This window comes from Aristolochia californica, unplaced genomic scaffold, assembly GCF_029961685.1.
Source record: "Aristolochia californica isolate CCGP_79_NKW_82.1479 unplaced genomic scaffold, dmAriCali1.0.hap1 SCAF_9, whole genome shotgun sequence".
Classification (NCBI taxonomy): domain Eukaryota; kingdom Viridiplantae; phylum Streptophyta; class Magnoliopsida; order Piperales; family Aristolochiaceae; genus Aristolochia; species Aristolochia californica.
The window spans coordinates 24212418-24223807 of record NW_027182290.1 but is presented as its reverse complement, the minus strand read 5'-3'; the positions used below and the strand labels follow the sequence as shown (position 1 = coordinate 24223807).

The following is an 11390-nucleotide window of genomic DNA, read 5'->3' as shown; positions in this document are numbered from 1 at the left end:
ACCTCTAGCCGTAAATACTCATTGAGACCTGCTGTGAATAAGGAGACCTGCTGGTCAACCAATACCCTCTCCCCAGCACGAGCCAACTTTTCCTGGAATAGTTTTTGATATTGTTCCACCGAACCCGTTTGTCTCAATAGGACTAACTCTCCCAGGGGGTTTCTGTTGACGGGAGGCCCAAATCTAACTATGCATAGATTTTTAAATTCTCCCCAAGTCATTCCCGGTCTCTCTTTCTCTACTTGAGTCACCCATAACATGGCTTCATCTGTCATATGGAAAGAGGCTAGTTGCACCTTATCCCATTCAGTAGTCCCTTGGTTCAAAAAAAAAATTCACATCTATGCAACCAAATTACGGGATCCACAGAACCATTGAAAGAGGAAAACTCTAACTTGGTGTACCTTGGGATTGTGCCTCCATGCTGAGGTGCTTGGACAGCAGTGCGCCCAGGCCACTGCTCCCCTCTTCTGTGATATGGTTGAGCAACCTCTCTCACCTCTGGACTCTGATGTCTCTCTGTCCTCAACTCCTGTAGCATGCTAATGATTCGGCTCATCTCTTCTTCCAAATCACAAACCTTTCCCAACACTGGTTGTGCTGTTTCAAGGCTATCTTCTATCTTTTGTATCCTGATTTGGATTTCTTCATTGCTGATATTATCCCCCATGTTACCCTGCTCTGATACCAAGTTGTTGCGATCTCGGGTCATGGATCGAGTAACACGGCGTGGGAGTTGTGAATCCAGCACTGGTATTGAGTTGCTGGATTCGGTGAGGATTAAAGGTCCCTTCTTTGGGTACTCTTCCACCAGTGATCAGTCTCCCTTTTTATGATCTCATTCTAGTGCTAAAGTTATAGCTAGAATGGAAGTAATTCAGGTGGAGAAAGAATGGAGAAATACCTGTTTTGCTCACGTTAATCAGGGTTTCAACCCTGATTTGATGCAGCTCGTTCTAGGACTTGAAGACCTAGCTTGATGGGGCAGCCTTGGCTCACGTTGATGGTTGTCCTTGCTCTATTTTCGTGATGAATTCCCAGCAAGAAGAGTGGCTCTAATCCCTCACGTGAAAGAACCAGAATTACTCCTCCTTTGTTGCTCGTCAAGAGGGGATTGAACCCAACTTCTTGTTGACGCTGGTGATCAGAGAAGATCCTCTCTTTGGGCTCGGAAAAGGGGTAGGAAGCTCCTTTTCTTAGTATGGATGATGAGGGATGAATTTGGGTGAAGATGGATGGCAATGGTGGGTGAAGGATAGGTTGGATTTTTGGAGTAAACCCTAAACTCGAGATCAAGAGGTGATCTCAACCTATTTAGGCTAGGTTATTCTAAAATCTCAAAGCTTACCTATTTCATTCATACCTTTCCTTTAAATAGGTCACGTCAAGGAGTTTTAGCGTTAGGGTTACAATAATTCCCCATAATGCCCTTACATAAAAAGTAATTAGAAATAACTCCTACTTAAAACAATATAAGAAATAAATCCTACTCAAAGAAATATAAGAATTAAATCCTATTGAGTGAGTTGTTGTTGTCTTCTTCGTTGTATGACTCGGTGTGCTATTGAGTCCACAACAGGTGTTGCCTGTAAAGCCGTATGGAAAGAAGTGTTGTAGCAGTACTCCGCCCAAGGAAGGCAATCCACCCACTTTTTAGGACTGTCCCCCACCAAACACTGCAAGTACATCTCAATGGTGCGGTTGACCACCTCAGTCTGGCCGTCGGTTTGATGGTGATATGCGGAGGAGTATTTGAGTTTGGTACCACTTAACTTGAAAATGTCCTTCCAAAAGATACTAGTAAAGACCACATCTCGATCACTTATGATGGATTCCAGAATACCGTGGAGACAGACAATGTTGGGGAAGAAAACTTGGGCGACCGTGGCTGCAGTATAAGGATGCTCCATTGGGATAAAGTGTGCATATTTAGAAAAACGGTCTACCACCACCAAAAGAATAGATTTGGCCGAAGTTTTAGGTAGCCCCTCAATGAAATCCATGGAAATGTCTGCCCAAACTTGTGTGGGAAGGTTGAGTGGTTGTAGGATGCCGGCTGGACTCAAATGATCGGCTTTGTTCCATTGACACACGAGACACTCAGCCACATATGTTGCCACTGTGAATTTCATCCCTGTCCAATAAAAATCTTGTCGGATGTGCTGGAGAGTTTTCTGAAGCCCTTCATTAGTACTGTCATGATAAGATGAGATAGCCACTGCTACCAAGGGTGAACTGGAAGATAAATAGATACGCTGTTTATAGAGAATAATGTGGTCATGCATGGACCAGTGTGCTGACTTCGCGCTCACAACAATCTGTTGCGACAACTCCCTTAATTCTGGTGTACACTAGTGTTCCTCTCTGATGGAATCTAGTAAGAGAGGAGTAGGTTGATTGATGGTGGCCAGATGCAGTTGATCTTCAGTATGACGAGAGAGGGCATCAACAGCTTTATTCAGAGTACCCGGCTTATGTTCCACCTGATAATCAAACTCCATTAACTTGCTAATCCAGTGCTGTTGGGAAGAAGTTGATATACGTTGATCCAACAGAAACTTCAAACTGTAGTGGTCTGTGCGGATACGAAAAAATCTGCCCCATAAATAAGGTCTCCAATGGCTGACGGCCTTGGCTAGGCCAATGAGTTCATGTTCGTAGGCCGGTAACTTATGATGATGAAGTGCGAGTTGACGACTGAAATAGGCAATAGGGTGTTGAGATTTTTGAAGCACCGCCCCAATCCCGCCTCCCGAGGCATCACATTCTACCACAAATACATCATCGAAATCTGGTAACTGGAGAACTGGAGCAGAGGCTAAAGCTTGCTTGAGTGCTTGGAAGGATTTTTCAGTGTTGTCATTCCACTGGAAGGCATTGCGGCGGAGAAGGTTGGATAAAGGAGTAGCAAGTGGAGCATAGTTGTGGATGAACTTTCTGTGATACCCAGCTAAGCCCAAAAACCCTCTCAATGCTGAAATATGTCTCGGTTGCGGCCACTGTATAATGGCTTCAATCTTTTACGGATCTACTACTACCCATATGGCTGTAATAACGTGACCCAGATAGGCCATCTGATTTGTACCAAACAAGCACTTGAAACGTTTTAAGTATAAATGATGCGTTAGAAGAAGTTGGAACACCAATTGTAAGTCTCTTAAATGGTGAGTCCATGACTTGTTGTAGATCAAAATATGATCAAAGAATACTAAAACAAATTTTCTGAGATAGTCATGAAATACCTCGTTCATTAGTGCCTGAAATGTAGAAGGGGCCTTGGAGAGACCGAAAGGCATGACGATGAAATCAAAGTAACCATGGTGAGTACGGAATGCGTTCTTCTTGATATCCGAAGGGTACATTCTGACTTGGTGATTCGAGCGCAAGTCTAACTTTGTGAAAAAATTTGCTCCATGCAATTCGTCTAATAACTCATCCACTAGTGGAATAGGGAACTTGTCCTTAATGGTCTTGGCATTTAACTCCCTATAGTCCACACAAAACCGCCAAGTACTGTCATGTTTCTTTACCAATAGAACTAGGGAGGACAAAGGGTACTTACTCAGTCGGATAAGGCCCTATTTGAGCATGATTTGGCATTGACGTTCAATTTCATCCTTTTGGAGGTGAGGGTACCTATATGTTAGCACAACCACCACTTCGGACCCAGCCTTCAAACTGATCTTATGGTCACAATGTCGCAGTGGCGGTAGAGTAATAGGTTCCTGAAAGAGGTCCTGGAAGTGCTCCAACAAGTTGTCTAAATTGTTGTCCACCGGGGTGGGTTGCTGCAGCCCATGTAGATGTAGTCGCCCCTTAGTTTTACGGCCATGTAATGTAGCCTTATTGTTGTCAACTGCAAAGCTCATTATCAAGGCTACAGAGTCCCACAAGATGGGCCCCAAAGTTTGGAGCCACTTAACGCCCAAAACCATATCGAATCCTGCAAGTGGAATGATTAAAAATTCCGCTGAAAAGTGATGATTATCAATAGTAAACATGACTGCCTTGCTAACCCCATAACTTGGAACCTTTTCCCCATTTGCAACAGAAACTGAAGCTACTGGCCGCGGTTGAATTGGAAGCTATAAAGACTTGGCAGCAGTGAAACTCAAAAAATTATGAGTACTGCCGGAGTCCACTAGACTTAAAAGGGGTTGATCATTGACTAATGCAGAGACTTGCATTGTGGTGGTGGGCTGGAGGCCGGTGATCGTGTGCAAGGAAATGGCTGGCTCTTCGACCTCGAGTTGTTCCACTTCTGAATTTTCTTCTTCTTCCTCATTTTCCACTTCTAACCAGAATAATTTCTTGCACTGGTGGCCAAATGTGTACTGTTCATCACAATTATAACATAACCCCTTCGACCTACGTTCTTCCATTTCAGACCTGTTTAATTTTGGATGAATGTTGGAGTGGATAGAGGAGGTTTAGGTGTTGTAGAAGGAGTGGGAGCAGCATTACTTCTCCATGGTTGTGTTGTAGTCGGCACTGGTGAGCTATTCTTCCCCCCTTGCCAAACTGGTCTTCGAGTTTGAAATTTCTGTTTGGCTTTCAAGGCTCTAGCCAAATTCATCACTTTGGACAAATCCGTAGGCCCAAGTAGCTCCACTTCCAAACGGAGGGACTCAGTGAGGCCAGCCGTGAACAAACTGACATGTTGGTCCAGCCGCACCACCTTGCTTGCTCATGCTAATTTCTCTTGAAATTGCTTTTGGTACTGTGCTACACTACCTGTTTGTCGTAACAGTACTAAATCGCCCAAAGGATTGCTTTGAGCCGGCGGCCCAAACTGGATGGTGCATAATTCCTTAAATTCCTCCCAATCTATGCCTAGATGTTCCAATTCAAGTTGATGTCCCCATAGTTGCGCTTCATCGAGTATGTGGAATGTGGCCAACACAACTTTGTATATTTCAGACGTTCATTGATTATAAAAAAAAAATTCTCAACAATATAACAAAATTAAAGGGTCGTCTGCTCCATTAAAAACTGGAAAATTGAGTTTAGTGTACCTTGGGACCGCCCCACTGCCTGGACTGAAATGTCCCCCGTATCCAGTGTGCTCTGTGCATCCAACTTGAGGTGCACCTTGTCCATTCGAAGGTGCCCTGTCCCCCTCTCTCGGAGTGGGTGTCCATCCTGAGAGCCTCTCATAAACCCAATTCGTGACCTCTTCAACCTATTGAGATACTATTTGAGAGAGTCGGCTATCCAACAATGCTGCTAAGCGGCCCTCTGTTTCTTCCTGTCTGGCGTAAACCATTTACGTGAACTTTGCCAGCAATTCCTCCTAGCTTGAAGACTCCCCCATATTTACCTGCTCTGATACCAACGTGTTGTGGTCTTTGACCATAGACCTTGTCACTTGACAGAGGGAAGGATCACCAAGGGGAGCAGAGGGTGAACCAGGCCGAACTGACTTACCTGGTCGACCTATGTTGCCATGAAGGAGAGGAGATGAAGGATGGAGTGCAGATCGAAGTCAGGCTCACAAGGAGAACGACGATCCTTGGGTTCCTTAAGGAGAATGCCGATCCTGGTTAGGGTAAAATCATTTTTTCCTTCTTTCATTTCATGAGCTCCCTTAAAACAAATCACGCTAAGGGCCCAAGTGAATGTTTTTACAACTATGCCATCGTGGCTTACATGCTAACTAATTATGAATTAAAGTAAACATATAATCCTACGGTAATTTTTGTTCCACTGAGTTACCAACTCACTTGCGTCGCCTCTAGATGACTCGTCCTGCTATGGAGTCCATAAAAAGTTGTGGAGAAAAGGTTTTAGGAGGAGAAGAGGAAAAACGACAAATTTGGAGAAAAGAGGAGGAAGATTAGGGTAATGAACTTATCCAAACCCTTCCCTTTAAGTCGTATTTGTAGATATCAAAAGTACTAATATTATAAGAATACTCTTCACCCTAGTAAGAGTGAATAAGATACATAAATCAAAACCAATTACATCAGTACCACCCTAATTTCATCATATCTTCCAACATTGACTTGCTAGAAGAAATAAGAATTATGGGATGTCGCCCTACTATTAACCCCATGGAGACAAATAAAAACTATGTGTTGGCTCGAGAAGAGAACTTGATGTTGGCAAGTACCAGAGGCTAGCTGGCAAGCTTATCTATCTCATTATGACTAGACCAAATATTTCTTTTGCAGTCAGTGTGGTCAGTCAATATATGCATAAACCTTAGATGTTTCATTGGCAAGCATTAGAGAGGATTCTCAGGTACTTGAAAAAGACACCAGAACAAGAACAAGGGCTCCTATACAAGTGCATGGTCATCTCAATATTGAAAGCTTTGTCGATGCGGATTGGGCTGGATCACTAGATGATAGAAAATCTAATTCAAAATATTGTACTCTAGTGGGAGACAACCTTGTTATATGGAGGAGTAAAAAACAAAATGTGGTTGCTAGGTCCTATGCAGAACCATAATACAGAACCATAACACATACGGTAAGTGAGTTTCTATGGATTAAATCTCTTCTAACTGGATTGAGATTCCACAAAGGGACCCTATGGAACTCTATTGTGATAATCAAGTAGCAATCCACATTTCCTCCAACCTAGTGTTTCATGAGAACTCTAAGCATATTGAGATGGATTGTCACTTTGTGAGAGAAAAGTTGCAAGAAGGAATCATAAGCCTTAAACATGTCTAAACTCAAAAACAACTTTTTGATATATTCATGAAGTCAATCAACTCCAAAGTTCTCTCCACAGCATGTACCAAGTTGGGGTCATACAATTTCACCCCCCGCTTGAGGGGGAGTATTGAAAGTCGTAGACAAGCTTAAGTACCATTATTATAAATATCTTGTGTACTTTGTCTTTTCTTCACTCTCTCTAGGGTGAAGGGCATACTTGTAACTTATGTACTTTTGACATCTATAAATAAAGGTTAAGGGGGAGGGTTTCGATATCTTTCACAACCCTAATTCTCCAACCTCTTTCTCCTTCTCCAAATTCATCATTGTTCTTCTTCTCCTCGTAAACCTTGTCTCCACAACTCTCCTTCATCTTCTCAACCCTTAATTCTCTTCTACTTTGATTGTACATCATGGAATCCTAACTTTAACACCTAAGAGGTTTGGTGTTATCACACACATGTTAGGAATTAGATGCTCTAATTTTAAACTAATAAGACCAATAATAATAATAGCGAAAGAAGACAAAAGCAAGCTGAAAAATAGAACAAGATTTATACAGGTCGCCTCATGGTGAGACTACATCCTGTCTTCCGCCATTGTAGTAACCCACTATGAAGATGGAATAATTTACAAAAGAAACCACACACACTTATAGGTGTTTTTCTCTAACCTCTCTCGGGGGCAACCACAATACAAGAGCGAAATCCCCAAGTTGTCCGTTATGAAACAATAGTCGATATATCATGGGCTTTTTGGGGCGCCACCCCTGAACCCCCGGGAGGGGGGCGGCTCACGACGACCTTACCGCGAAGGTCGATCCGCATACTGACTCATCGTAAGGCGTTGATTAGGCTCCACAACTTAACAACGCATATATACACATAATAATAATATAATATTCATGAATCAATCTCATCGTATTCCTCCAACTTCACAATGGAAAAAAATATTCATTGCATAAAAATCATTCTATGGCACTCCAAAAATAATGTGAATATAATACACTTGAATAAATAAACATAATTAAACAAATTGAAGAGCACATAGATTATATACCATAGCATTGTGCATGGACACGGCCCTCTCTTTCTCTCTCTCCTCTCTTCTTCCGGTGCAAACAGGGAACAAACACAATTAAAAAAATGAACTCGACCACCAAAGAGACGTCCAAAATGTGACAAGGAGACTAGAGAGCTAGCCTTTCATTTGCCTAATATTAGAAAAACAAAAAAAAAAGACAAAAAACGAGGGGCAGAAATCAATAGACAGTTGATTCACACGTTTCAACAAACTAATGACCTGAACCTGATCGACAGATCCAATAAATTCTCCTATATTTCTAACACTAAAGGCGCCCCTCTCATCCTTTCTCAAGGGGGACGAGAGTGGTTGAGTCCACTCTTCCCGTTTGCTCTATTGGCATGCAGTGGGGGGCAGAGGCCTCTCCGTTGCAGAATAACGGGAGGGGGATTCCGCTCTGTTTTCTCCTCCTTGCATTGTTTATAGTTTTCATTTATATTTTTAGTTTGACATCACAATGATACATACCATCACCGAATCATCTGGAAGTTTTCTACCATTGAATCCGTTAACCCCAATGTAGCGACTCTTATAAATTATCCTCCAAAATTTTAAACATCATACGTGTCGTAGAAACTAGTAAATCGGGTATTGATGATTTTGAACCGTAGGCTACGATCCTTTCAGAGAGCGCTAGGCCTATTAGACAAGATAAGCCTGATAAAGAAAAACACGACCACCTTTTTTAAGGCCTACCGAGAATCTGAGACAAAATTCCCATGGCTGCGGCTGGCGTTTTTTTTCCCTTCTTCTCGTGTTCACCTAGAAGGGCACCCTCCCAAACAAATTCGTGCGTTTCCTTCAGAACTATGACATTGTCTTCTTTCCCTGATTCGCGGTTCTGGGCCAGGGACGTTGCAGCTTCTGTGGCATTCAATCCTTCTGGCAACTTCGACCCGTCTCTCGAAGATTTAGAAGATGGTAATTGTTACAGTTGTTATCGTCATCCAGTTTTATCCTACTTTTCTTGTAGATACTTTGAATTCCGTAGACTAAAAGTTTCCAACTCTGACTTAACTGGGGCATTTTTCTTTCTCAAGTAAGTATTAGAAACGGAATTGGATAACTGTAAACGTATTCTGGAATTTCTTGTTGAATCAACTGTAAGACAAGCCAGTTGATATCGCAGTTTATAGACCTGCTTAGCATCTAAGTTTTCATTCTTTAGCTACCTGTCATGTACATTCAAGAACATTATCACTGTCCATTCGAGCATTGGTTCTGCGAACGCTGGAATGTCGCATTAATCCTCCTCCGTTGTGCTCCATCCAGTTTCATTGTTAGTTTTGCTTCTCTTAAGTCGATCTTCCCCTCTGCTTCCATTCGGTCTTCCTCTAATTCCTGTTGTCCCCTCTATTCCTTCCTCTATTTCATGTGCCTTGACGATACAACCTACATTTTAAACAGCTGAAAACATCTAGGTGAAATGAAAATATTCTTATTCCTCCTCATGGACTTCGGCCCTTTTTGTTTTCAGTTTCCCCCTAAAAGCTTTTGCATGTGCCTCTGTTCTTCAACATATCATCAGGTTTATTCCTGGAACTCCATGATTATTAGGAGTATGGTTTGTGGAAAAAGATAAGGCTCCATTTAACTGGAACATATTCATCGTTTTGATATCAGTGTTTGTCAAATTTGAAAAGCACGACATTTACTTATTTGAGTGAACAGATAATCCAAAAGTGGCAAAGCCCCTACCACCAGCTGAGGGCAGATTTGAAATACTAATCAACAATGATACAATTCGGGGTCTTGACTTATCTCCTGTTCACAAAATAGCACATAATATCTCCCAAGGTGAGCCCTCATTCATGAAATGTATTGTTTCCCTTCCTGACAGTTGCTCTGTTGTTGGTTTACCACATTTTATCAGATTTCGGGCATAATTTGTTGTTTCAACTCATTTATACGGGCCATCTGCCTGAGAATGTAAACACTGTGCTCACAAACTACTTGTAACCATCTCTGTGGAAAAAATATGAAAATAATAATATTGTGGTGATTGGCTTCTGATGAAAAGACATTATTTTTGTGGAATAAGATTGTAGCTGCTTGAATTGGAGTTTCCTCCAATTATATGAGCTAAATTGCCCACAGTTGGAGATGATGCTTTTTTGTGATGCCAATTGCTCAACCAAAAGCAAGCTATTGAATCACTTTTAGTGAAAATTTCCTCATTTCTCTGCTCAAGAAATTTGTGGCTTTTCAGAAGTAAAAATCCAATATGGTCTTTACAAAATTGTGCAGATGCTGTTACAAAAGTTAAAGAGCTTTTGGAGCATACAGTTGGATTTACCATAGATTATGAGCGCGAAGACCCAAACGATCCTCGTGAATTATCAGAATTCCCTGACATAAGATTGTGGTTTGTACGACTGGATGCTTGTTTCCCATGGCTGCCTGTTGTTCTAGACTGGAGAGCTGGGGAGCTTGCACGTTATGCAGCAATGTTGGTTCCTCATCAGGTATGCCCTTTGCTGAATCAAAAGTCAGAGCTGATCCTTTTGCTGTGTGTACTCAACACTTCCAGGCACTATAACAAGTAAGAAAACAGTTCAATTTATCTGTGTCTATATTATTTGGCAGATGAGTATGAGAATGGGTGTCGTGTTCAATCCAGAGGCCTTGGAGTTGTTTGTGATGAAGAAAGTATTTATTGTTTATCCTTGGTTGAAGCAACATAAAATTGCAAAGCCCAGGTTGAAAACCAGTGACATGGCTAGGATGCTCGGATTTGGTATCGGAGATGATTTGTATGACTTGATCGATAAACACCCAAATTTCCCTTCCTGAACTTAGAATTGCTGCAACTCTGGTACTCATCGATGACGGATAGTGTGAGAAACATACATTTTTTGGATTTACATGCAGTCAACCATGATTCAAGGAATAAAGAGATGATTAGGGTGATGAAGAAACTCTTGACCACAAGGTGCAAGACAGAGACTCTTTCAAAACATGGATGCACATTGATGTGGTTTGACAACCATCAAAGGAGCATTTTGCTTGCTCCTTTGTAAAACACTTGCATATTTCAGATTTTCTCTACCACGGAGTGAATTGTGGGTGATCATGCGTGGATAAGAGTGACAAACAAGGTTTCATGCGTTGTATAAGAAATGAGGAACAAAAGAACAATCTAAGTATCCATTTTCTTCGCCCACGTTTCTCAGTTCATTCGATTAGGCTGTTTGTGGTGAATGAGCGCAAGTATCATTTGAATCACACAAGTAATCTTCTTAGGCAAAAATCGTGGAATCGTGTTTTAGCCCAATTTTTTAAATCATTCACTCGAAGCATCGTGTGGGATGCGTCGTTCCCTCCCCCGACGAAAAGTTTTTCCTCATTTGCACTCTGTTCTCCCTCTCTCTTGGCCTTCTTTTCCCGAATATTTTTTTTCGCCCGCTCTCTTCTTCCTTTGCTTTCTTATCCCTCTCGGCCTCACTCTCCTCCCTCTCGGCATGCCACTCCCTTCTCCCTGTCGCTACTCTCTTTTCCCCCAAAATATTTCCCTCTTGTTTCCCTCACCTTTCCCCCATTTCGATTTCTATTTTTGATATTTTGGCGTCGATTTCTTCAAATCTATTTCGATCTGACTTCGATTTTCTCATTCGGCTTCAATGAAATTAACATCTCATGCGG

The 11390-nt window shown here is 41.9% G+C and overlaps 1 protein-coding gene across 1 annotated transcript; it reads left to right on the top strand.

The window, feature by feature from the left end:
* Positions 1-8386: 8386 nt before the first annotated feature.
* LOC137941982 (protein CHLORORESPIRATORY REDUCTION 6, chloroplastic) lies at positions 8387-10970 on the top strand. Its single transcript, XM_068787632.1, has 4 exons — positions 8387-8669; positions 9420-9545; positions 9996-10213; positions 10335-10970. The coding sequence occupies exons 1-4, from the start codon at positions 8468-8470 to the stop codon at positions 10539-10541; spliced, it is 753 nt and encodes a 250-aa protein (XP_068643733.1). The 5' UTR covers positions 8387-8467; the 3' UTR covers positions 10542-10970.
* The last annotated feature ends 420 nt before the right edge of the window (positions 10971-11390 follow it).

Excerpts from the sequence above, each read along its gene's own strand:
- LOC137941982 (XM_068787632.1), top strand. The coding sequence starts at position 8,468 with ATGGCTGCGGCTGGCGTTTTTTTTCCCTTCTTCTCGTGTTCACCTAGA. Across the intron at positions 8,670-9,419 it reads TCTCGAAGATTTAGAAGATG|ATAATCCAAAAGTGGCAAAG; the intron begins GTAATTGTTACA and ends TTGAGTGAACAG. Across the intron at positions 9,546-9,995 it reads AGCACATAATATCTCCCAAG|ATGCTGTTACAAAAGTTAAA; the intron begins GTGAGCCCTCAT and ends AAAATTGTGCAG.